This window comes from Lolium perenne, chromosome 2, assembly GCF_019359855.2.
Source record: "Lolium perenne isolate Kyuss_39 chromosome 2, Kyuss_2.0, whole genome shotgun sequence".
Taxonomy (NCBI): domain Eukaryota; kingdom Viridiplantae; phylum Streptophyta; class Magnoliopsida; order Poales; family Poaceae; genus Lolium; species Lolium perenne.
The window spans coordinates 213,293,545-213,321,269 of record NC_067245.2 but is presented as its reverse complement, the minus strand read 5'-3'; the positions used below and the strand labels follow the sequence as shown (position 1 = coordinate 213,321,269).

The following is a 27,725-nucleotide window of genomic DNA, read 5'->3' as shown; positions in this document are numbered from 1 at the left end:
CACCCGTTGTATGCACTTGTTGATTCTATCACACCCGATCATCACGAGATGCTTCAAAATGACAAGTCTTGGCAACGGTGCTACTAAGGATGAACACTTTATTATCTTGAGATTTTAGTGAGGGATCATCTTATAATGCTACCGTCGCGATCTAAGCAAAATAAGATGCATAAAAGGATTAACATCACATGCAGTTCATATGTGATATGATATGGCCCTTTTGTCTTTGCGCCTTTGATCTTCATCTCCAAAGCACGGACATGATCTCCATCATCTTCGGGCATGATCTCCATCATCGTCGGCGTAGCGTCAAGGTCAATGGCGCCGTCTTCATGATTTTCCTCCATGTAGCAACTATTACAACTACTTTGAAATACTACTCAACATGAAATTTAAAGACAACCATAAGGCTCCTGCCGGTTGCCACAATACAATAATGATCATCTCATACATATTCATCATCACATTATGGCCATATCACATCACCAAACCCTGCAAAAACAAGTTAGACGTCTCTAATTTGGTTTGCATATTTTACGTGGTTTAGGGTTTTCGAGAGAGATATAATCTACCTACGACATGAACCACAACGGTGATACTAATGTTGTCAATAGAAGAGTAAATTGAATCTTCACTATAGTAGGAGACACATACGCCCGCAAAGCCTCTTATGCAATACAAGTTGCATGTCGAACGAGGAACAAGTCTCATGAACGCGGTCATGTAAAGTTAGTCCGAGCCGCTTCATCCCACTATGCCACAAAGATGCAAAGTACTCAAACTAAAGACAACAAGAGCATCAACGCCCACAAAACCATTGTGTTCTACTCGTGCAACCATCTATGCGTAGACACGGCTCTGATACCACTGTAGGATAACGTTGCATAGAAAACAAAAAATTTCCTACCGCGAACACGCAATCCAAGCCAAGATGCAATCTAGAAGACGGTAGCAACGAGGGGATTATCGAGTCTCACCCTTGAAGAGATTCCAAAGCCTACAAGATGAGGCTCTTGTTGCTGCGGTAGACGTTCACTTGCCGCTTGCAAAAGCGCGTAGAAGATCTTGATCACGGCGCCACGAACGGGCAGCACCTCCGTACTCGGTCACATGTTCGGTTGTTGATGAAGACGACGTCCACCTCCCCGTTCCAGCGGGCAGCGGAAGTAGTAGCTCCTCTTGAATCCGACAGCACGACGGTGTGGTGTCGGTGGTGGTGGAGAAATCCGGCGGAGCTTCGCTAAGCGTGCGGGAAGTGGAGGAGCGGGGCGGCTAGGGTTTGGGGAGAGGGGGCGCCGGCCATCTAGGGGGTGCGGCCACCTTGGTGGTTGTTGGGGTGGCCGGCCCCCTCCCCTTGGCCCTCATTGTATAGGTGGAAGCCCCAAGTGTTGGACTACAAGTCTCCGAATAAGACCCGAACCCAAAACCTTCCATGTGATAGGGAAACCTACCCAAGGTGGGAATCCCACTTGAGGTGGGATTCCCCCCTTCCATAGTGATTTCTTCCGGACTTTTCTAGAACCTTCTAGAACCTTCCATAGAACCTTCCGGATCATTTTAAATTTCATAAAATGACTTCCTATATATGAATCTTATTCTCCGGACCATTCCGGAACTCCTCGTGATGTCCGGGATCTCATCCGGGACTCCGAACAAATATTCGAACTCCATTCCATATTCAAGTTCTACCATTTCAACATCCAACTTTAAGTGTGTCACCCTACGATTCGCGAACTATGCGGACATGGTTGAGTACTCACTCCGACCAATAACCAATAGCGGGATCTGGAGATCCATAATGGCTCCCACATATTCAACGATGACTTTAGTGATCGAATGAACCATTCACATACGATACCAATTCCCTTTGTCACACGATATTTTACTTGTCCGAGGTTTGATCATCGGTATCACTCTATACCTTGTTCAACCTCGTCTCCTGACAAGTACTCTTTACTCGTACCGTGGTATGTGGTCTCTTATGAACTTATTCATATGCTTGCAAGACATTAGACGACATTCCACCGAGAGGGCCCAGAGTATATCTATCCGTCATCGGGATGGACAAATCCCACTGTTGATCCATATGCCTCAACTCATACTTTCCGGATACTTAATCCCACCTTTATAACCACCCATTTACACAGTTGCGTTTGATGTAATCAAAGTACCTTTCTGGTATAAGTGATTTACATGATCTCATGGTCATAAGGACTAGGTAACTATGTATCGAAAGCTTATAGCAAATAACTTAATGACGTGATCTTATGCTACGCTTAATTGGGTGTGTCCATTACATCATTCATACAATGATATAACCTTGTTATTAATAACATCCAATGTTCATGATTGTGAAACTAATCATCCATTAATCAACAAGCTAGTTAAGAGGCATACTAGGGACTCTTTGTTGTTTACATATCACACATGTACTAATGTTTCGGTTAATACAATTATAGCATGACATATAAACATTTATCATAAACATAAATATATATAATAACCACTTTTATTATTGCCTCTTGGGCATATCTCCTTCAGTTTTAGCAGTTTCAGGCAGTTTTTCACGCTTTGCATTAGAAGTGGAAACATTGCCAACACCAATTCTTTTACCATTAATAGTAGGAGGTGCAGCAACATGTGGAGCATTAGCATTACTAGTGGTGGTAATAGTCCAAACTTTAGCTATATTATCTTCTTTAGCATTTTCTTCTTTCTCCCACCTAGCACGCAATTCTGCCATCAATCTTATATTCTCATTAATTCTAACTTGGATGGCATTTGCTGTAGTAACAATTTTATTATCTATATCCTCAGGTTTAGCAGCCATTTTATTAATTAAAGAAGATTGTGACGCAGACATGTATGAGATTCGGTTTTCAGCATTTGCAAGTTTAGTTTGCAACCCAGAGATCTCCATATTCAGATTTTCAAGTTGATTTCCTATATTCTTCAACAAGGTAGATTGCTCATTCATAGTTTTAGTAAACAATTTATTTTGCTCATATTGTGATTGCATAAAGTTCTTGGTGGATCTTTCAATTTCTAACATCTTTTCCTCATTAGGTGAAGCATATCTACCATAAGAGTTACCATTAGCAGGATATGGCCTAGAATTATTATAATTGTTATTTTTAATGAAATTCACATCAACATATTCTTTTGAGCAACCAATGAAGCTAACGGAACATTATTAGGATCAACATTAGTCCTACCATTCACAAGCATAGATTTAATAGCATCAATCTTATCACTCAAGGAAGAGGTTTCTTCGACAGAATTTACCTTCTTACCTTGTGGAGCTCTTTCCGTGTGCCATTCAGAGTAATTAATCATCATGTTATCAAGAAGCTTTGTTGCTTCGCCAAGAGTGATGGACATAAAGGTACCTCCAATGACTGAATCCAATAGGTTCCGCGAAGAAAAATTCAGTCCTGCATAAAAGGTTTGGATGATCATCCAAGTAGTCAGTCCATGGGTTGGGCAATTTTTAACCAAAGATTTCATTCTTTCCCAAGCTTGTGCAACATGCTCATTATCCAATTGTTTAAAATTCATTATGCTACTCCTTAAAGATATAATTTTAGCAGGGGGATAATATCTACCAATAAAAGCATCCTTGCATTTAGTCCATGAATCAATACTATTCTTAGGCAGAGATAGCAACCAATCTTTAGCTCTTCCTCTTAATGAGAAAGGAAACAATTTTAATTTTATAATGTCACCATCTACATCCTTATACTTTTGCATTTCACATAATTCAACAAAGTTATTGAGATGGGCAGCAGCATCATCAGAACTAACACCAGAAAATTGCTCTCGCATAACAAGATTCAGTAAAGCAGGTTTAATTTCAAAGAATTCTGCTGTAGTAGCAGGTGGAGCAATAGGTGTACATAAGAAATCATTATTATTTGTGGTTGTGAAGTCACACAACTTAGTATTTTCACGAGTACCCATTTTAGCAACAGTAAATAAAGCAAACTAGATAAAGTAAATGCAAGTAACTAATTTTTTGTGTTTTTGATATAGCAAACAAGATAGCAAATAAAGTAAAACTAGCAACTAATTTTTTTGTATTTTGATTTAATGCAGCAAACAAAGTAGTAAATAAAATAAAGCAAGACAAAAACAAAGTAAAGAGATTGGAATGTGGAGACTCCCCTTGCAGCGTGTCTTGATCTCCCCGGCAACGGCGCCAAAAAATCTGCTTGATACGCGTACAGCACGCGTCCGTTGGGAACCCCAAGAGGAAGGTGTGATGCGTACAGCGGAAAGTTTTCCCTCAGTAAGAAACCAAGGTTTATCGAACCAGTAGGAGCCTAGAAGCACGTTGAAGGTTGATCGCGGCGAGATGTAGTGCGGCGCAACACCAGGGATTCCGGCGCCAACGTGGAACCTGCACAACACAACCAAAGTACTTTGCCCCAACGAAACAGTGAGGTTGTCAATCTCACCGGCTTGCTGTAACAAAGGATTAGATGTATAGTGTGGATGATGATTGTTTGTTGAAAACAGTAGAACAAGTATTGCAGTAGATTGTATTCGATTAAAAGAATGGACCGGGGTCCACAGTTAACTAGTGGTGTCTCTCCCATAAGAATAAGCATGTTGGGTGAACAAATTACAGTTGGGCAATTGACAAATAGAGAGGGCATGACCATGCACATACATGATATGATAAGTATTGTGACATTTAATTGGGCATTACGACAAAGTACATAGACCGCTATCCAGCATGCATCTATGCTTAAAAAGTCCACCTTCAGGTTATCATCCGAACCCCTTCCAGTATTAAGTTGCAAACAACAGACAATTGCATTAAGTATGGTGCGTAATGTAATCAATAACTACATCCTCGGACATAGCATCAATGTTTTATCCCTAGTGGCAACAGCACATCCACAACCTTAGAACTTTCATCCTTTGTCCCAGATTTAATGGAGGCATGAACCCACTATCGAGCATAAATACTCCCTCTTGGAGTTAAGAGTAAAAACTTGGCCAGAGCCTCTACTAATAACGGAGAGCATGCAAGATCATAAACAACACATAGGTATAAATTGATAATCAACATAACATAGTATTCTCTATCCATCGGATCCCAACAAACACAACATATAGCATTACAGATAGATGATCTTGATCATGTTAGGCAGCTCACAAGACCCGACAATTAAGCACAATTAGGAGAAGACAACCATCTAGCTACTGCTATGGACCCATAGTCCAGGGGTGAACTACTCACTCATCACTCCGGAGGCGACCATGGCGGTGAAGATTCCTCCGGGAGATGATTCCCCTCTCCGGCAGGGTGCCGGAGGCGATCTCCTGAATCCCCCGAGATGGGATTGGCGGCGGCGGCGTCTCTGGAAGGTTTTCCGTATCGTGGCTCTCGGTACTGGGGGTTTCACGATGAAGGCTATAAGTAGGCGGAGGAGATAGGTCAGGGGGCCACACGAGGGCCCCACACAACAGGCCGGCGCGGCCAAGGGCCAGGCCGCGCCGCCCTAGTGTTTGGCCACCTCGTGGCCCCACTTCGTATCATCTTCGGTCTTCTGGAAGCTTCGTGTGAAAATAGGCCCCTGGGCGTTGATTTCGTCCAATTCCGAGAATATTTCCTTACTAGGATTTCTGAAACCAAAAACAGCAGAAAACAACAACTGGCTCTTCGGCATCTTGTTAATAGGTTAGTGCCGGAAAATGCATAAATATGACATAAAGTATGCATAAAACATGTAGATATCATCAATAATGTGGCATGGAACATAAGAAATTATCGATACGTCGGAGACGTATCAGACGACCATCTAGCTACTGCTATGGACCCATAGTCCAGGGGTGAACTACTCACTCATCACTCCGGAGGCGACCATGGCGGTGAAGAGTCCTCCGGGAGATGATTCCCCTCTCCGGCAGGGTGCCGGAGGCGATCTCCTGAATCCCCCGAGATGGGATTGGCGGCGGCGGCGTCTCTGGAAGGTTTTCCGTATCGTGGCTCTCGGTACTGGAGTTATTATCGACGAAGGCTTAAGTAGGCGGAGGAGATAGGTTTAGGGGCGACGCGAGGGGCCCACACACTAGGCCGGCGCGGCCAGGGCCTGCGCCGCGCCGCCCTAGCGTCTGGCCGCCTCGTCGCCCCTCTTCGTTTCCTCTCCGGACTTCTGGAAGCTTCGTGGAAAAATAAGATCCTGGGCGTTGATTTCGTCCAATTCCGAGAATATTTCCTTACTAGGATTTCTGAAACCAAAAACAGCAGAAAACAAAGAATCGGCTCTTCGGCATCTCGTTAATAGGTTAGTGCCGGAAAATGCATAAATATGACATAAAGTATGCATAAAACATATAGGTATCATCAATAAAGTGGCATGGAACATAAGAAATTATCGATACGTTGGAGACGTATCAGCATCCTCAAGCTTAGTTCCTGCTCGTCCCGAGTAGGTAAACGATAACAAAGATAATTTCTGGATTGACATGCCATCATAATCTTGATCAATACTATTGTAAGCACATGTAATGAATGCAGCGATCAAAGCAATGGTAAATGACATGAGTAAACAAACGAATCATATAGCAAAGACTTTTCATGAATAGTACTTTCAAGACAAGTGACACGCGTACAGCACGCGACCGTTGGGAACCCCAAGTGGAAGGTGTGATGCGTACAGCAGTAAGTTTCCCTCAGTTAGAAACCAAGGTTTATCGAACCAGTAGGAGTCAAGAAGCACGTTGAAGGTTGATGGCGGCGAGATGTAGTGCGGCGTAACACCAGGGATTCCGGCGCCAACGTGGAACCTGCACAACACAAACCAAGTACTTTGCCCCAACGAAACAGCGAGGTTGTCAATCTCACCGGCTTGCTGTAACAAAGGATTAGATGTATAGTGTGGATGATGATTGTTTGCAGAAAACAAAAGAGAACAGTATTGCAGTAGATTGTATTTCAGTATAGAGAATTGGACCGGGGTCCACAGTTCACTAGAGGTGTCTCTCCCATAAGATAAACAGCATGTTGGGTGAACAATTTACAGTTGGGCAATTGACAAATAGAGAGGGCATGACCATGCACATACATATTATGATGAGTATTGTGAGATTTAATTGGGCATTACGACAAAGTACATAGACCGCTATCCAGCATGCATCTATGCCTAAAAAGTCCACCTTCAGGTTATCATCCGAACCCCCTCCAGTATTAAGTTGCTAACAACAGACAATTGCATTAAGTATTGCGCGTAATGTAATCAGTAACTACATCCTCGAACATAGCACCAATGTTTTATCCCTAGTGGCAACAGCACATCCATAATCTTAGAGATTTGTCACTTCCCAGCATTCACGGAGACATGAACCCACTATCGAGCATAAATACTCCCTCTTGGAGTTACAAGCATCTACTTGGCCAGAGCATCTACTAGTAACGGAGAGCATGCAAGATCATAAACAACACATAGACATAACTTTGATAATCAACATAACAAGTATTCTCTATTCATCGGATCCCAACAAACGCAACATATAGAATTACAGATAGATGATCTTGATCATGTTCGGCAGCTCACAAGACCCGACAATTAAGCACAATGGGGAGAAGACAACCATCTAGCTACTGCTATGGACCCATAGTCCAGGGGTAGACTACTCACACATCACTCCGGAGGCGACCATGGCGGCGTAGAGTCCTCCGGGAGATGATTCCCCTCTCCGGCAGGGTGCCGGAGGCGATCTCCTGAATCTCCCGAGATGGGATTGGCGGCGGCGGCCTCTCAGTAAGGTTTTCCGTATCGTGGCTCTCGGTACTGGGGGTTTCGCGACGAAGGCTATTTGTAGGCGGAAGGGCAGGTCAAGGGGCGTCACGAGGGGCCCACACCCTAGGTCGGCGCGGCCAAGACCTGGGCCGCGCCGCCCTATGGTTTGGCCACCTCGTGGCCCCACTTCGTCTCCTCTTCGGTCTTCTGGAAGCTTCGTGACAAAATAGGACCCTGGGCGTTGATTTCGTCCAATTCCGAGAATATTTCTTTACTAGGATTTCTGAAACCAAAAACAGCAGAAAACAGCAACTGGCACTTCGGCATCTTGTTAATAGGTTAGTTCCAGAAAATGCACGAATATGACATAAAGTGTGCATAAAACATGTAGATATCATCAATAATGTGGCATGGAACATAAGAAATTATCGATACGTCGGAGACGTATCAGCAAGCATCAATAAGTCTTGCATAAGAGTTAACTCATAAAGCAATAATTCAAAGTAAAGGTATTGAAGCAACACAAAGGAAGATTAAGTTTCAGCGGTTGCTTTCAACTTGTAACATGTATATCTCATGAATATTGTCAACATAAAGTAAAATAACAAGTGCAATATGCAAGTATGTAGGAATCAATGCACAGTTCACACAAGTGTTTGCTTCTTGAGATGGAGAGAAATAGGTGAACTGACTCAACATAAAAGTAAAAGAAAGGCCCTTCGCAGAGGGAAGCATTTATTGCTATATTTGTGCTAGAGCTTTGGTTTTGAAAACATAAAGAGAACATAAAAGTAAAGTTTTGAGAGGTGTTTGTTGTTGTCAACGAATGGTAGTGGGCACTCTAACCCCCTTGCCAGACAAAACTTCAAAGAGCGGCTCTCATGAAACATTTTTATTTTTTGGTGGCACTCCTTCCAACCTTTACTTTCACAAACCATGGCTAACCGAATCCTCGGGTGCCTGCCAACAATCTCATACCATGAAGGAGTGCCTTTTTATTTAGTTTTATTATGATGACACTCCTCCCCACCTTTGCTTTCTCAAGCCATGGCTAACCGAATCCTCGGGTGCCGTCCAACAATCACATACCATGGAGGAGTGTCTATTTTTGTAACATTATGATGGTTAATTAACTTGGGACTGGGAATCCCATTGCCAGCTCTTTTTGCAAAATTATTGGATAAGCGGATGAAGCCACTAGTCCATTGGTGAAATTTGCCCAACAAGATTGAAAGATAAACACCACATACTTCCTCATGAGCTATAAAACATTGACACAAATCAGAGGTGATAAATTTTGAATTGTTTAAAGGTAGCACTCAAGCAATTTACTTTGGAATGGCGGAGAAATACCATGTAGTAGGTAGGTATGGTGGACACAAATGGCATAGTGGTTGGCTCAAGGATTTTGGATGCATGAGAAGTATTCCCTCTCGATACAAGGCTTAGGCTAGCAAGGTTATTTGAAACAAACACAAGTATGAAGCGGTACAGCAAAACTCACATAAAAGAAATATTGTAAACATTATAAGACTCTACACCGTCTTCCTTGTTATTCAAACTCTTACTAGAAATTATCTAGACCTTAGAGAGACCAATTATGCAAACCAAATTTTAGCAAGCTCTATGTATTTCTTCATTAATAGGTGCAAATTATATGATGCAAGAGCTTAAACATGAGCACAACAATTGCCAAGTATCAAATTATTCAAGACATTTTACCAATTACTACATGTAGCATTTCCCGTTTCCAACCATATAACAATTTAACGAAGAAGATTCAACCTTCGCCATGAATATTATGAGTAAAGCCTAAGAACATATTTGTCCATATGCAACAGCGGAGCGTGTCTCTCTCCCACACAATGAATGCTAGGATCCACTTTATTCAAACAAAACAAAAACAAAAACAAACAGACGCTCCAAGCAAAGTACATAAGATGTGATGGAATAAAAATATAGTTTCACTAGAGGAACCTGATAATGTTGCCGATGAAAAAGGGGATGCCTTGGGCATCCCCAAGCTTAGACGCTTGAGTCTTCTTGAAATATGCAGGGGTGAACCACCGGGGCATCCCCAAGCTTAGAGCTTTCACTCTCCTTGATCATATTGTATCATCCTCCTCTCTTGATCCTTGAAAACTTCCTCCACACCAAACTCAAAACAACTCATTAGAGGGTTAGTGCACAATCAAAATTCGCATGTTGAGAGGTGACATAATCATTCTTAACACTTCTGGACATTGCACAAAGCTACTGAAAGTTAATGGAATAGAAAAATCCATCAAGCATAGCAAAACAGGCAATGCGAAATAAAAGGCAGAATCTGTCAAAACAGAGCAGTTCATAAAGACGAATTTCTAAGAGGCACCATACTTGCTCAAATGAAAATGCTCAAATTGAATGAAAGTTGCGTACATATCTGAGGATCACTCACGTAAATTGGCATAATTTTATGAGTTACGTACAGAGAATTAGGCCCAGATTCGTGACAACAAGAAATCTGTTTCTGCGCAGTAATCCAAATCTAGTATGAACCTTACTATCAAAGACTTTACTTGGCACAACAATGCAACAAAACTAAGATACGGAGAGGTTGCTACAGTAGTAACAACTTCCAAGACTCAAATATAAAACAAAAGTGCAGTAGTAAAATCATGGGTTGTCTCCCATAAGCGCTTTTCTTTAACGCCTTTCAGCTAGGCGCCGAAAGTGTGTATCAAGTATTATCAAGAGATGATGCATCTACAGCGGGGTTTGGAGTTTTCTCAACTATGCATTGTATCTTGTCTATGTAAGTTTCAGAGGCTCCCTTTTCATTACCCTTAGGCTTGCTACTCTCATCAAACAAATTTTCAGGAACAATCCAATCAAAATTCTTTTCTAGTGCCTCGCACATTCCCAAGAGCTTGCAAGGTATTGATGTTTTAATATCCCCCTCATAATTAACTTTATTAGTGTACTTTTGTCTATCTTTTTCCATCTTTTCAAGGGTGCTAGCAAAGTTTGTATAAGAGCCAAGCATATTATATTTAGTAAAGACTTTTCTAGCTTCTCTTGCTACATCACCAAATTCTTTAAGAAGGGTTTCTAAGATAAAATCTTTCTTTTCTCCCTCTTCCATATCACTTAGTGTAAGAAACATATGCTGCATTACGGGGTTGAGGTTAACAAATCTAGCTTCTAACATGTGTACTAAAGAAGCAGCAGCAATTTCATAAGTAGGAGCAAGTTCTACCAAGTGTCTATCTTCAAAATCTTCAACCGTACTAATATGAGTGAAAAAATCTTCTATATTATCTTTCCCAAGGATAGACCCTCGGTCTACCGGTACATCTTTAAGAATAAACTTAGGAGGAAACATGATGAAATAAGTAAAGTAAATGCAAGTAACTAATTTTTTTTGTGTTTTTAATATAGCAAACAAGGTAGCAAATAAAGTAAAACTAGCAACTAATTTTTTTGTGTTTTGATTTAGTGCAGCAAACAAAGTACTAAATAAAATAAAGCAAGACAAAAACAAAGTAAAGATATTGGAGGTGGAGACTCCCCTTGCAGCGTGTCTTGATCTCCCCGGCTACGGCGCCAGAAAAAGAGCTTGATACGCGTACAGCACGCGTCTGTTGGGAACCCCAAGAGGAAGGTGTGATGCGTACAGAGGCAAGTTTTCCCTCAGTAAGAAACCAAGGTTTATCGAACCAGTAGGAGCCAAGAGGCACGTTGAAGGTTGATGGCGGCGGAGTGTAGTGCGGCGCAACACTAGGGATTCCGGCGCCAACGTGGAACCTGCACAACACAACCAAATTACTTTGCCCCAACGTGACAGTGAGGTTGTCAATCTCACCGGCTTGCTGTAACAAAGGATTAGATGTATAGTGTGGATGATGATTATTTACAGAAAACAGTAGAACAAGTATTGCAGTAGATTGTATTCGATGTAAAGAATGGACCGGGGTTCATAGTTCACTAGAGGCGTCTCTCCCATAAGATAAATAGCATGTTGGGTGCACAAATTACAGTTGGGCAATTGACAAATAAAGAGGGCATGACCATGCACATACATGATATGATGAGTATTGTGAGATTTAATTGGGCATTACGACAAAGTACATAGACCGCTATCCAGCATGCATCTATGCCTAAAAAGTCCACCTTCAGGTTATCATCCGAACCCCTTCCAGTATTAAGTTGCAAACAACAGACAATTGCATTAAGTATGGTGCGTAATGTAATCAACAACTACATCCTTAGACATAGCATCGATGTTTTATCCCTAGTGGCAACAAAGACATCCACAACCTTAGAACTTTCATCCTTGTCCTGCATTTAATGGAGGCATGAACCCACTATCGAGCATAAATACTCTCTCTTGGAGTTACAAGCAAAAACTTGGCCAGAGCCTCTACTAGTAACGGAGAGCATGCAAGATCATAAACAACACATAGATAATAGATTGATAATCAACATAGCATAGTATTCTCTATTCATCGGATCCCAACAAACACAACATATAGCATTACAGATAGATGATCTTGATCATGTTAGGCAGCTCACAAGATCCAACAATGAAGCACAATTAGGAGAAGACGACCATCTAGCTACTGCTATGGATCCATAGTCCAGGGGTGAACTACTCACTCATCACTCCGGAGGCGACCATGGCGGTGAAGAGTCCTCCGGGAGATGATTCCCCTCTCCGGTAGGGTGCCGGAGGCGATCTACTGAATCCCCCGAGATGGGATTGGCGGCGGCGGCCTCTCTGGAAGGTTTTCCGTATCGTGGCTCTCGGTACTGGAGTTATTATCGATGAAGGCTTAAGTAGGCGGAGGAGATAGGTTTAGGGGCGACACAAGGGGCCCACACACTAGGCCGGCGCGGCCAGGGCCTGGGCCGCGCCGCCCTAGCGTCTGGCCTCCTCGTCGCCCCACTTCGTTTCCTCTCCGGACTTCTGGAAGCTTCGTGGAAGAATAATATCCTGGGCGTTGATTTCGTCCAATTCCGAGAATATTTCCTTACTAGGATTTCTGAAACCAAAAACAGCAGAAAACAACAACTGGCTCTTCGGCATCTCGTTAATAGGTTAGTGCCAGAAAATGAATAAATATGACATAAAGTATGCATAAAACATGTAGGTATCATCAATAAAGTGGCATGGAACATAAGAAATTATCGATACGTTGGAGACGTATCAAAGTGCAACGCGAAGAGGGTGGCGGCGGCGGAGGAACAGGCGAGGCTGATCTCCATCAACTTCGTCCAGTCGCGCATCGGCCAATTCCCCGGGCCATGGCCGGCCCAAGGTATGATTGGCGGTCCTTCCTTCTCGCCGGCGTCGCCGGGCACGACCATGTTCCACGACACCTACGCCGCCGGCATGGCTGGTTTTACGCCATCACCACCAGCGTACGACGGTGCGATGTACGAGGGCATCTCGCCTGCCCTGCGATGTGGGCCGCTCTACTTCTCCACCCCGGGATGCCGCCGCCGAATGAGCCTGTGATGCACGAGATGATCACGGTGGGCTCTGTGGCCACCGCATCGAGCCCGAGTTTCTTCACCCAAGAGGAGGCAAGGGCGACGGATGTCGTCGCGTCCCGGGGCGGCGTCAACCTCGACCACGGTCACCTGGATGAGATCGACGGTACCAAAGACGTCGACGAAGGAGACGACTACGTCGACGTCGACATAGAGGAAGCACCTGAACCCACACAAGCGCCGTACCAGGGGAAGAATAAAAGGAAGAAGAACTCGCCGCCGGCCGAGCCTCAGATCAAATGGACGGGCAAAGAAGAGGAGTGCCTCGCCGAAGCTTGGAAGACTGTGTCTATGAACGGCATCACCGGCGCCAATCAGAACTACGACACGTACTGGCAGCGGGTCAAGGTGGCGTTCGATGAGCGCAAACTCGTCGATCCATACTTCAACAAGACGGTGATGGAGCGTGGCGACAATGCAATGGGCACCCATTGGGGCATCATTCAGGCGGCGTGCAGCAAGTGGCATGGCATACAGGAGGAGATCGACAAACATGTTGTGAGCGGTGAGGACTTTGAAGCAAAGGTATGCTCACTCGCCGTGGCTCTTCCGTCGAATGTATATTGCCGTGGCTCACGGAAATCTTGAAATCTCCGACTTGTTTGTGCAGATGCAGCGGGCACTCGACATGTAGGCGGACGATTGCGACAGCCAGATGTTCAAGTATCTCAACTGTTCGCCCCCATCGCGGAATGCGACAAGTGGAAGGCGGTGCGCAAGAATCTCGCCAATAACAAGGGCAGACGCCGATGCTTCGCCGCCCAATGCCGTGCCAGACGTCGATGCTTCACCGCCTGATGTTGCGCCAGACGCCGATGCTCAGGACGGGACCGCCGATGAGCCTGTAATCGTCTAGTTTCGATCGCTGGAATGTGGTTGATCCGATCGCCGGACTTTGACGATTCTTTTGTGTAGCGGGAAGACGATATTTTGAATCTATAGCCGCTGATGGACGAATGCCGGGGGTGCGACTGGAAAAAGTTACCCCCCACGCTCTTTTTTACATCTAATTCGGCATATGTTATATCCGGATTTTTGCCCGGGGGCTTGAATGGCTGGAGATGCTCTTACTGGAGTAGTCTAGTGGCACCCCCCATGGAGATGTTTCATTAGGCTTATCTACCTCTATAACAAGCACGTATGTTGCTTTCAAGCAACGGTGTGTGCAATTAGTAATGTATTCCAGGCGACGACAATCTTGAATCATTAGCATGATGGAGCTTATTCCCTGACTAGGTCAGGAGCAAATGCACGTGTGTTCATACAAGTTCTGATAGTACTAGGAAATGTATTACTTATCAGGTTCATCGTTTGTAAGTTAGTACCCAGATCAAAGAAAAATGATTTGTAATTTGGGAGATCGTTTCGTGTTGTCCATGTGCGAATTGTGGAAGATTTATCAGAGACGCATACTATGAATGTGGATGTGCATGCTTGTTGCATGAACTATGAAGATTATCAACCCAGATCTCTTGCGAGCAATTGCAATGATTTGGCAATAGGATCGGATATACAGATTTTGGTTAGCAATCTCCATTTGTTTCTATCAAAACTCACTACCAATTTACAGATTATTTTTTCTTTCTTCTCCTGTCCTGACTTGACGAATCAGTTCTTCTCTTTCTCTATCAACTTACATTTTAAAAAACCAAAAAAAACATGAAGAAAAGAAGGAATTATCCCCCGTTCCGAGCTTGCAAGCCATCCGTTAAGCTCTGGTCAGAATGGCATGATGTGGGTGGTCTTGGAATCGTAGCCGGCCAAGCAGCTCTTGGCGTTCACCCTGTAAATCTTGAGCAGCTCCAGCGCCATCTGCCTGGCCGCCGGCGAGCACCCGCTCTGCAGCAGCAGAAGCAGCCTCGTCAGCCCGCCCTCCGACGCCGCCGCGGCGTCCGAGGCCCTGCGGTCCTTGTACTTGTGGCACACCGCCCAGAGCACGGCGACCGCGGCCTCGGCGCCGTCGCGACCGGACTTCATCATCCTGTCGAGCACGGCGGTGACGGTCGCCTCCGCGTCCTTGCAGAGCGCGGCGCGGCCCTCGGCGCAGCCGACGGCGGACTCGAGGATCCGGAGGACTTTGGCCGAGGAGCTAGGCTCCGTCGTGGCGTGGAGCGCGCGCACCGCGGCCGGGACAACGCCGAGGCGCACCATCTCGTCGCGCGCCGCGCGCCGCGACCCCGCGATGGTGGCGAGGCAGGAGAGGCCGGTGTCCATGGCCTTCTTGTCGAGGCTGCCCTTCTCGTCGACGGGCCCGACGAGCCGGATGAGCTCGGCCACCAGGTCGGACGACTGGGCCACGGCCGCCTTTGTCTCGGCGACGGCATTGGCGAGCAGGAACTCCACGAGCCTGGCCGCGTCAATTCTCGCCTCCAGGCCGCTCCCGCCGCGCAGGACGCGCGCCAGCGACGCGGCCGAGGCCGCCGCGTCCACGGCGAGGCCGGTGGCGACCCGCTTCTTGTTCGCGTCCTCGATGCCATCCAGCGCGACGATCGCGGCGAGGACCCGCACGGCCGCCTCCAGGCCATCGACGCTTATCTGCTCCCCTTTCCGCCTGAGCACGGACGCGACGGTCTCCGCGGCGGTGCCGGCGCCCACCAGCGCGTTCTTCTCGAACTCGTCGACGTCGTCGTCGGAGAGATAGGCCGCCAGCTCGCGGAGCGCGGGGGAGGGGTTGGTCCCGGAAGACGCGACCTTTCGGACGAGCGCTGCCGGGGAAGGACCCGCGAAGAACGTGGCGGATCCGGCGACGGGCGAGCAGGAGGCGGCGGAATTGGACCAGTGGGTGATGAGGCTGCGGAGGGTGAGGTTTGGCACGAGGTCCGTGGACGGAAGCGGTTGCATGGTTGCCGGACAGGTGGTGTTGCCGGAGTCGAGCCACCTCTGTATGGAGGCACGGTCGTACGTGACGCCGGTGCAGAGGCTCACCGGCGACCGCATGACGTCGAGCGAGATCGGGCAGCGGAAGAAGCTGGGGATCTTGACCTCGAGCCCCTGGTGCTGCGGAGGGAGCCTCATGGTGGTGGTGGTGTCCTTCCTCACCATGGCGAGCTGCTCTGCTCCGTGCGGAGAAGGGAATGCAGCAGAAAGGGGGAGAGAGAGAGAGAGCTAGAGGGGAAGGTGGGGGTGGTGGTATATGGAATGGAAACGGTGGTCGGGTGGTCTTTGCGATGAGGGACCTGGTTTATGGAGCTCGTGCAAAACGCTCCCTTCCGTCCCAAGTTTTTTAAACATGTCAATGTTGTAAAACTAAATAATCCATGTCCACCCTTTTTTTGCATAAAACTTCTTGAACATCGTTTCTTGTTCTTCAACGTTTTATATAAATTGTTGTTTCCTTCTAAATTCCAATTTGACAACTTGTCACCCCTATTATTTGGGTCACACACACAAAAAGGTTGCCTTTTCGGGGTGCGTTATTGCATAACACCATAATACTTTCTAAAATTATTTATTCGCACAAATTCTAGTACCATGTTTCGATCTTTTTTTCCTTGTGACCCGATCTCTTTCTACCCAAGTTGGCAACAGTGATAGCTAGATGGCGGAGCGGTTTTTGTCGCCTTGTCGGCTTTTTTGGGAAAAAGGTGCACGTTGTGTTTCTCTGAAGCCAGCTGGGAGGCGTATGATCTCATCGACGGGGGTGCGGTATTTCTTCTTGTTCACCTGAACATTTTTGGCAGATCATAAATGTGGTTTGATGCCTGTTGATTTATGCTTGTTTTTTTGTGTCTCGTATTGCATAGTCGTGTTTCGCAGCATTTAACTGAACATCTAAGTTCATTGTATCAGCTTTATGACAAATCATATGAAACCTTGTTGATGTTTTCGTACATAGAGCATTTGTTTGTTGTTGAGAGAAGATATTCAAAAAGGTGTGAATGTGTCAACTATGCTTTTTTTCTCACTGCCATTCAATATGAACACTTTTTGGGTAAGTACTTGCATCATGGGGAGTGTGTGGAACACATGAAAAGGAGGCATGAAAATACAATTTTGTAGGGGTTAAAATATATGTAATCAACTTAAAATATTTTCATAAACCTCATCATTTAGTGCTGCAAGTGCGATAGATTAAGTTATTGGATTCGACCGTGGAAATGTTAGGTTTGTATCAATTGTTGTTTAAACATGTACTGTGTAATAAAGTTAAATAATTCATGCACGCCCTTGCCATGTAAAACTTGTGGGAAGTCCTTTCTTGCTCTTTAATATTTTTAGATTTTAATTAGGTAATGTTTCCTCTTAAGATGTAACAATACAAAAAAAATGCTATAGTATATTGCATACAGTATTGGCTTCTTGAGTTGCATTGTTGCATACTCCATACTATTTTCCAAAAATTATTATTTGCATGTGTTGTAACCTTAACATGCCCTAACATGTTTCATCATGACCCGACCTCTCTGCCATCGTGGTAGTAACGATGGGACTAGATGATGGAGCGGTTTTCTTCGCCTCCTCGGCACTTTCCCTGGTAGAATTCTTGCGTGCGTTTGTAAATCCTGATGGGTGGCGTGTGCTCACGTCGACAGGGATGCAGTGTTTACGCCGGTCTTGAGTGACCATTTGTTTGCAGTGTTGCGGGAGCGCGGTTCGGCTTCAGTTGTATTGTGTTTTCTTGTGTCTTTTAATCTCCCACTGATTTTCTAGACATAGGTCCCATTTGTTGCCCAAAAAGGATCTCTAAAACCCTGGGCATGTTTTCTTCCACACTCCCATGCAATTTCAGGGTTTGCTGGGTGGGTATCTGCATCAAGAGGGAGCGTGTGGAGCACAGGGGGAAGTGGGGGCGTTCAAAGACGAGGTGGGGGCGAGTCAAAGGGAGAAATGAGAGGTGACGTATTGCGCGGGGTGAGGGGTCGCTTTCTGCTTTTCTTTTCTCTCGCTCTCGCTCTCTCTGCGATAGATTAAGCTGGAAAATGTTCGAATCATTCTGGGCTAAGCTGCGGGATTTTGTTCGCTCCGGTCAATGGTCAAAGCCGTCGTCGTCGTTCGCAACGAACAGTTTAAAGTCGATCGACACACACAGGCGGTGGTGGTGTCGACCGCACCACCGCCCTACGCGCGTCCATCAATATGTGTCCGCCGCCGTGACCTAGTTGTGCCTTGCCGCCGCGATCCACCATCATCGACGCAGTAGATGTCACGCCGCTCCACCCGCTGACCCCTCAAACCAGCAGTTGCTCCAAAACAATGCTTGCAGCAGGGAGAACGATGTCGAGCATCGCCATCGCCTGATCAGGAAGACCTAGAACTAGACATGCGAGTAGACAAGAGCTGCAACGATGTTGTCTTCAAGAAGGTAACGACACCAACACGCCGCCATCTTTCGCTAAGACCGAAGTCAACTCGGTTTTCACTAGCAATCGTGTCCCGACCCTTGCTGCTAGTAGCCTCCAACATATCCGACCGCGCTAGGCTACGGCGCCAACTCCAAGCGGTCAACATCACCACTGAATGAGCCGCCACCACACCCGACCTCGACGCCGATGCCAGAGCACGAGTCGTCACCACCACTGCTGAAGTGGAAGGTCAGATCGCAAGAGAGGACGTCGACCACCGGAGGAGCACCGAGTTGTGGCAAGTCTGAGGCCACCCACTAGATCCGCTACCATATCGGTGGGGGCCCGCAACAGTGAGATGGTCCCTAGCTCTGCTTTTGGCCACATAGATTTATCTCTGTGGCGTACTCCAGCGGCAGCGAGAAAATTGTGGCGCGGCGGGAGAGGGCTGGCGGCGAGTGCTAGGTTCCCCGCGAGTCGCCCGGAGGAGATGAAGCGGACGCCGCGGGTCCAAATTAAAATATTTTTTATTATGAATGAGAATGAAATATTAACATGTTAAGAAAGAACAACATGTACATACCTACTACATATGTCTTGGTTCATAAGGCTAGTATATAATTAAAAAAAGTTGACTGAGTATATAGAAATTCATATAAACATTTTGTAGTGGATACATGTAATCTGAAAATATATTTTACGATATACTACCTCCGTTTCAAGGAATAAGGCGCCCTCGTTTTACGAGCTTTTTGTTTGACCAAGAATTACTTCAAATAGATAAAGATTGTCTATATGAAATTAATATCATTAAAAAGTGTTTTTCAATACGAATCCAACGATACTAATTACATATAATATAATCAAGATTTTGTTGCTCATTTTTTATGGTCAAAGTTCGTCTTGGGATGCCCGTGCGCCTTATTCCTTGAAATGGAGGTAGTAGTATCTAATAATATATCTTACATAATATTGATATTAATATTTTCTTCTAAATATTTAGTCAAAATTTACCAAACTTAACTTCAAGTAATCTCAGAATACAGGGCTAATCTGAATATCAAAGCGAGGCGCCGATGTCGAGATTGGCGCGAGCTAATCTTTTGTTTTTTTTTTGAAACGAGGCAAAAGCTTTGCCTTTCTTTGATATAGGAGAAAAGAGTTGGCCCGTTTGTGAGAAAAACTGGCCGAAAAACGATACAACACGACACCACACGCCATCCCCGAGGTAGTACTCCACACGGGACGACGGCCAACTAGCTCGACATCACACCTCAAACGCAAACAGGCGGAGGCGAAAAGACCGGAGCCACCGCTCCGAACGGAAAGAAACCCCCTCCAAAAAAAGATCAGCCTACAAGCTCTGCCAGGTTCTTGGCACCGGCCAGAATCCAGTCCTTTCCTTCCTCCCTGATCTTATGCATAATGACCGAAGGAAGAGTGGATTTATTGCTAAAAACTCTCTCATTTCTTTCCTTCCAAATCTCCCAAGCGATGAGTATGATAGCAGTTCTTAGGCCTTTGGGAGAGGAGGTGGGAGTCTTGGCGATGGCGTGCCAGTAGTCCAGCACCTTAGGTCTTCCAGAGCCAAGGCAACGGATAAGATCCGGGCAAGAGAGCCATGCTGCCGCGGCTGTCCAGATCCTTTTTGAGAAGCGGCATTCAAACAGGATGTGTCTTGCGGTCTCGGGAACGCATCTACAAAGCTGGCAAGTAGGCTGATGTGGCCATCCACGTTTCGCAAGACGGTCCGCCGTCCATAGGCGGTTCTGGACAGCGAGCCAGGCGAAGAAGCGACATTTGGGCGGGGCCCAAGTCTTCCAAACGAGATTCCCAAAGGTGCAAGGTAGAGAGGCCATAAACTGGGCTTTGTAGGCGGAGCTAGCCGAGTAGCGTCCGTTAGGCGTCAAAGTCCAAACAATGGAATCCGAAGTACCGGGTGAAAGTTGGACTGCCGAAAGAAGGTCCCATAGACGAATGTATTGCTCCATATGTTCGACAGTGAAAGCTTGCACGTCGATGTCCGCGACCCAGCTATGTCCTTCAAGAGCGTTCTGAACTGTTCGGTTCTTTCTTCTGGAGGCCTTGAAAATTAAGGGGGCAAGGTCCTTCGGTGGAGAGCCATCAAGCCAAGAAGAAAGCCAAAAGGAAGCCTTTGCACCATCACCAATGGTGACTCTGGTAGCGGCATTGAAGAGGTCGATGTCGGAGGCATCATTGGGGGTTTCAGAACCCACCCAAAGTTTTTCTGGAGCCGTCCAAACATACCATAGCCAACGCAGCCTGAGCGCACGGGAGAACTTATCCAAGTCAAGAATCCCAAGGCCGCCAAGCTCCTTTGGGCGACAAACCTTCTGCCAATTGACCTTGCATTTCCCGCCACTGACAACTTCCTTACAAGCCCATAGCATACCCCGACTAATTTTGGCGAAAGCCTTCAGAATGCCTTTGTCAGCCTTAAGAGCTGTTAACAGGAAGATTGGCATAGAAGAGAGAACTGACTTCACAAGGGCGGTACAGCCAGCCCGATTGAGGAATCTGCCTTTCCAAGGGTTCAAGCGTGCCACCGCCTTATCAATGTAAGGTTGAAGATCTGCCCGTCGCAATCTTCCAAGAGAGAGGGGTAGACCCAAATATTTAATGGGAAAAGTGACAGTGGCCGCTGGGAAGTTAGCCAGAACCGGCTGAAGGTCCAACTCGGCGCAACGAATTGGCGCGATGGAGCTTTTAGCCACATTAGTTACCAGACCGGTGACCTCCCCGAAACTCTGTAAGATGCTAGCAAGGGCAGACATGTCATGCGCTGTAGGGGTCAGGAAAATGGCCGCATCATCCGCATATAAGGAGACCCGGGGTCCCTGCAAGCCGCTAGGCATCGCGTGTAACAGACCGGAGGTCGTAGCCATTTCCAGGATCCATTGAAGGGGGTCGATGGCAATGTCGAAAAGAAGAGGCGACAAGGGGTCACCCTGTCGGAGGCCGCGCCCATGAAGAATGTCCTTCCCGGGGACCCCATTGAGGATGACGCGGGAGGAAGCCGTGGAGAAGAGGGTCGTCATCAGAGCACGCCATCTTTGGGGGAAGCCGAGGCGTTGCATGAGGTCCAAAATGTAATCCCATCGAACAGTGTCAAAAGCCTTGGCGATGTCAAGCTTGATGAGAAGGGCTGGGGTTTTGTTGCGATGGAGTTGGCGGGCAGTGTTTCTGACGTACATGAAGTTGTCATGGATTGTTCTGGTCTTGATGAAAGCGCTTTGGCTGAGAGACACGATATCATTCATTTTAGGACTAAGCCGGCGTGCCATAGCTTTAGCGATGATCTTCGGAACCACGTGGATGAGACTGATGGGCCTGAACTCAGTGATGGACTCCGCGCCGTCTTTTTTGGTAACAACACGATGTTTGCGGTGTTGATGATGCTGAAGTTGGACGTCGATAATTCGGAGAAGGCATTGATGACTTTCATGAGATCGTCCTTAATGATATCCCAACATGAGCGAACAAAGGCGATAGAGAAGCCGTCAGGGCCGGGGGCCTTATCCGCCGGCATGTCGTCGACCGCCTCCTTAATCTCGAGTTCGGAGAAAGGTAACCCCAAGTCCTCCAGATGATGTGTTGTAGGATTAAGAGCTGCCCAGTTAAAATCCAGCTGGCGGGGGGAAGGTCGTCCAAGGGTTTGGGAGAAGTGCTCAAAGATGAGCTTATCCTTGTCTTCATGAGTCGTAGCCCAACCATTGTTGTGCTTGAGTCTGAGGATGTGGTTCTTGCATTTCCTGGCGTTGACACGCAGGTGGAAAATTTTTGTGTTCGCATCACCCTCACGGAGATAGCTGATTCTAGATGCCTGCCTTTTCCGGGTTCTTTCCAGGGCAGCGAGACCTTTGACACGTTGCTTAAGGTAGGCGCGAAGTCGTCTTTCATCCGGAGAGAGGGCGCGGAACTCCTGAGCCACGTCTAGCTGAAGAATGACATCAAGAGCCATAATAAGTTGAAGCTTGCAGTCGGAGAAGAGGCTCTTGCTCCAAGATCTTAAACTCTGTGCCGTGGATTTCAGCTTGTGGTTTATGACATGGACCGGTTGAGTGTGCGTGGAAGGTGCCGTCCAAGATTGTTGAACTTTATCTTTAAAACCCGGTATTTTCGTCCAGAAGGATTCGAAACGGAAGATGGGTGGTTTCCGAGGGCCACTCTGATTAGAGAGAAGGAGAGGGCAATGGTCCGAAAGGGAAGACGACAAAGCATGAAGAACATGGTTTTCGAACTGAAGATCCCAGCTAGCGTTGCAAAAAGCCCGATCCAGACGCACAAGAGTCGGCGTATCTCTCTCATTGCTCCAAGTATACTTTCTGTTTTGGAGATTTAGTTCTTTCAGGTGGCAAGTGGCGAGGGCCCGTCTGAAAAGTCCCATAAGGCGAAAATTAAGGTTGGCGTTGCTCTTATCCTCAGCCTGGTATATGAGGTTAAAATCCCCAATGATGAGCCACTTCGAGTCATTTGCAGGCTTGGCGGCGACAACTTCCGCAAGGAAACCCTCTGTATCAGCATGATCGCTAGGTCCATATACTGTGGTGAGCTTGAAAGAGGTGCCGCAAGCACGAACCAAGACATCGGCCGAGATCAGGTAAGTGCCGATATGAATGCTTGAAATGTCCACATGATCTTCGTTCCAAAGGAGGAGAATTCCTCCGCGAGTGCCGATGGCGGGGCGGTGCGCGAAGGAGCGAAGCTTGAACCCGCCTATGTAAGCCGCGGTTTGATGGTCGATGAAGTCAAGCTTAGTCTCTTGGATGCAAGCGATGTGGCAGCGGGAATCCGCAAGAAAAGTGTGGACGGTGTCTTTGCGGTCTTGGTCATTCAACCCGCGAGTGTTCCAGTCAGCGATGGTGAGGTTTGGACCAATCATTTGGACAAGATGCGGAGGAGGAGGCGCAAAACAAAACACAGTCTTGACAAACGACCGCAACAAAGTTTAGAGCAGAAACCGGACAGGCTAAAGTGCAGAGCAAGGAACACGGGGTGGGAGAGGAAGACGATCCCAACTAAAAAACCACGTCCTGGATTGCAGGTTCGCAACCACCCGGGCCTCCCATGGCAATAAGGATCTCATCCGCTTCGTTCATGCTGCGGATATTCAGCTTGAAAAGCTTGGACAGCGCCTCCACTGTCTTGTCTGGCAACTGGGACTTGAACTTGCTGATGTATGCGTTCCTCGCCTCCAACAAAGGCACACCTTCTGCCGCGATTCCCATCTTGGAGTTCAGGACTTGAATAGCCTTGTCCAGGGCATGCATCTTTGGCTTGGAACTCAGACGAGCGCTGCGCCTAGCATTGGAAGGAGGAAGGTCTTCGTTTTGCCGAGGACGCGACGTCTCAAGCATGGGGCGCGGCAGAAGAGGTGCCTGAGAGGGGCTGATACGTCTCCGACGTATCGATAATTTCTTATGTTCCATGCCACATTATTGATGTTATCTACATGTTTTATGCACACTTTATGTCATATTCGTGCATTTTCTGGAACTAACCTATTAACAAGATGCCGAAGTGCCAATTGCTGTTTTCTGCTGTTTTTGGTTTCAGAAATCTTAGTAACGAAATATTCTCGGAATTGGACGAAATCAACGCCCAGGGTCCTATTTTGCCACGAAGCTTCCAGAAGACCGAAGAGGAGACGAAGTGGGGCCACGAGGTGGCCACACCCTAGGGCGGCGCGGCCCCTGCCCTGGCCGCGCGGCCCTGTGGTGTGGGCCCCTCGTGCCGCCTCTTGACCTGCCCTTCCGCCTACTTAAAGCCTCCGTCGCGAAACCCCCAGTACCGAGAGCCACGATACGGAAAACCTTCCAGAGACGCCGCCGCCGCCGATCCCATCTCGGGATTCAGAGATCGCCTCCGGCACCTGCCGGAGAGGGGATTCATCTCCCGGAGGACTCTACGCCGCCATGGTCGCCTCCGGAGTGATGTGTGAGTAGTCTACCCCTGGACTATGGGTCCATAGCAGTAGCTAGATGGTTGTCTTCTCCCCATTGTGCTTAATTGTCGGATCTTGTGAGCTGCCTAACATGATCAAGATCATCTATCTGTAATTCTATATGTTGCGTTTGTTGGGATCTGATGAATAGAGAATACTTGTTATGTTGATTATCAAAGTTATGTCTATGTGTTGTTTATGATCTTGCATGCTCTCCGTTACTAGTAGATGCTCTGGCCAAGTAGATGCTTGTAACTCCAAGAGGGAGTATTTATGCTCGATAGTGGGTTCATGCCTCCATTGATATCTGGGACAGTGACAGAAAGTTCTAAGGTTGTGGATGTGTTGTTGCCACTAGGGATAAAACATTGGTGCTATGTTCAAGGATGTAGTTACTGATTACATTACGCGCAATACTTAATGCAATTGTCTGTTGTTAGCAACTTAATACTGGAGGGGGTTCGGATGATAACCTGAAGGTGGACTTTTTAGGCATAGATGCATGCTGGATGGCGGTCTATGTACTTTGTCGTAATGCCCAATTAAATCTCACTATACTCATCATAATATGTATGTGCATGGTCATGCCCTCTTTATTTGTCAATTGCCCAACTGTAATTTGTTCACCCAACATGTTGTTTATCTTATGGGAGAGACACCTCTAGTGAACTGTGGACCCCGGTCCAATTCTCTATACTGAAATACAATCTACTGCAATACTGTTCTACTGTTTTCTGCAAACAATCATCTTCCACACAATACGGTTAATCCTTTGTTACAGCAAGCCGGTGAGATTGACAACCTCACTGTTTCGTTGGGGCAAAGTACTTTGGTTGTGTTGTGCAGGTTCCACGTTGGCGCCGGAATCCCTGGTGTTGCGCCGCACTACATCCCGCCGCCATCAACCTTCAACGTGCTTCTTGGCTCCTCCTGGTTCGATAAACCTTGGTTTCTTTCGAGGGAAAACTTGCTGCCGTGCGCATCATACCTTCCTCTTGGGGTTCCCAACGAACGTGTGAGTTACACGCCATCAAGCTCTTTTTCTCGCACCGTTGCCGGGAGATCAAGACACGCCGCAAGGGGAGTCTCCACTTCCCAATCTCTTTACTTTGTTTTTGTCTTGCTTAGTTTTATTTACTACTTTGTTTGCTGCACTAAATCAAAATACAAAAAAATTAGTTGCTAGTTTTACTTTATTTGCTATCTTGTTTGCTATATCAAAAACACAAAAAAATTAGTTACTTGCATTTACTTTATCTAGTTTGCTTTATTTACTGTCTTGCACTCTACATTAAAAATACAAAAAATTAGTTACTTTTGTTACCATGTCTAGCTCTGAACCTGTTACTTCTTCGCCTGAAGAATTAGTCTTCACTTTTAAACAAGGGGATGAGGAGAGTTTTAAGGATGCTTGGTCTAGAATTTTTACTTCTTATCGTAAAACTGAACCTCAAATGACTCTAAGTTTGATCCTTAGTAATTTTTATTTTGGTCTTATGATTCGCTATAGATATGCTTTGGATGCTTTAGTGGGAGGAGATTTCCTTCATTGCAATGGGGATCAAGCTTTTAATGCCATAAAGAAGTTGGTTGCATCACATGATTCAGCTAATAACTTTGATTCAGCCCTCACTAGCATTTATAATAGATTAAACAATCTCGAGATAAGTACATCTCGCTTGGATGACAACTATTGCCATGTTCGTAATCGTCTTGAACAAGTTTTAATGAACTCTAAACTTTCATTATGGGATCCTACTGTTAAAATTGTTATCGGTGATCGAACTCTTCGTGCCAACTGTGATATTATGTCTGAATTTTGCCTTATACCTGAGAGCATTTATAAATCTTTGAAACTTTGGGGAGTCGATGAAGGAGGAGAAGAAATAACTCTCATTGATAACTCTGTTATAATTCCTAAGGGAATAGCCGCAGGTGTGCATACAACCATTCTTGGAAGAACAATATCCATTGATTATCTTGTTATTGAATGTGTAGGGACAGGAAAAATCACACTCGGAAGATCCCTGCTGAAACTATTGGGAGCAGTCATTGATGTGGGAGAAGGCACCCTGGAATTCACCTCTACACCGGGGGGAAATCATATATTTCCTAAATCAAAGGGAAAGAAAAACAATAAGAAAGGTAAGGGAAAAGCCAAGGTAAGGTTGACACACCATCTCTTGATAATACTTGATACACACTTTCTGCGCCTAGCTGAAAGGCGTTAAAGAAAAGCGCTTATGGGAGACAACCCATGTTTTTACCTACAGTACTTTGTTTTTATTTTGTGTCTTGGAAGTTGTTTACTACTGTAGCAACCTCTCCTTATCTTAGTTTAGTGTTTTGTTGTGCCAAGTAAAGTCGTTGATAGAAAAGTTCATACTAGATTTGGATTACTGCGCAGAAACAGATTTCTTTGCTGTCACGAATCTGGGATGTTTTCTCTGTAGGTAACTCAGAAAATTATGCCAATTTACGTGAGTGATCCTCAGATATGTACGCAACTTTCATTAAATTTGAGCATTTTCATTTGAGCAAGTCTGGTGCCTCGATAAAATTCGTCAATACGAACTGTTCTGTTTTGACAGATTCTGCCTTTTATTTCGCATTGCCTCTTTTGCTATGTTGGATGAATTTCTTTGATCCATTAATGTCCAGTAGCTTTATGCAATGTCCAGAAGTGATAAGAATGATTGTGTCACCTCTGAACATGTTAATTTTTATTGTCGCTAACCCTCTAATGAGTTGTTCTAAGTTTGGTGTGGAGGAAGTTTTCAAGGATCAAGAGAGGAGTATGATGCAACATGATCAAGGAGAGTGAAAGCTCTAAGCTTGGGGATGCCCGGTGGTTCACCCCTGCATATTCTAAGAAGACTCAAGCGTCTAAGCTTGGGGATGCCCAAGGCATCCCCTTCTTCATCGACAACATTATCAGGTTCCTCCCCTGAAACTATATTTTTATTCCATCACATTTTATGTGCTTTGCTTGGAGCGTCGGTTTGTTTTTGTTTTTTGTTTTGTTTGAATAAAATGGATCCTAGCATTCACTTTATGGGAGAGAGACACGCTCCGCTGTAGCATATGGACAAGTATGTCCTTAGTTTCTACTCATAGTATTCATGGCGAAGTTTCTTCTTCGTTAAATTGTTATACGGTTGGAATTGGAAAATGATACATGTAGTAATTGCT

General features: G+C 45.9%; 1 protein-coding gene across 1 annotated transcript; it reads right to left on the bottom strand.

The window, feature by feature from the left end:
• Positions 1 to 14,758: 14,758 nt before the first annotated feature.
• On the bottom strand, positions 14,759 to 16,406 carry LOC127334790 (U-box domain-containing protein 27). Its single transcript, XM_051361331.2, has one exon. The coding sequence runs from the start codon at positions 16,326 to 16,328 to the stop codon at positions 15,006 to 15,008; it is 1,323 nt and encodes a 440-aa protein (XP_051217291.1). The 5' UTR covers positions 16,329 to 16,406; the 3' UTR covers positions 14,759 to 15,005.
• Between the last annotated feature and the right edge of the window lie 11,319 nt (positions 16,407 to 27,725).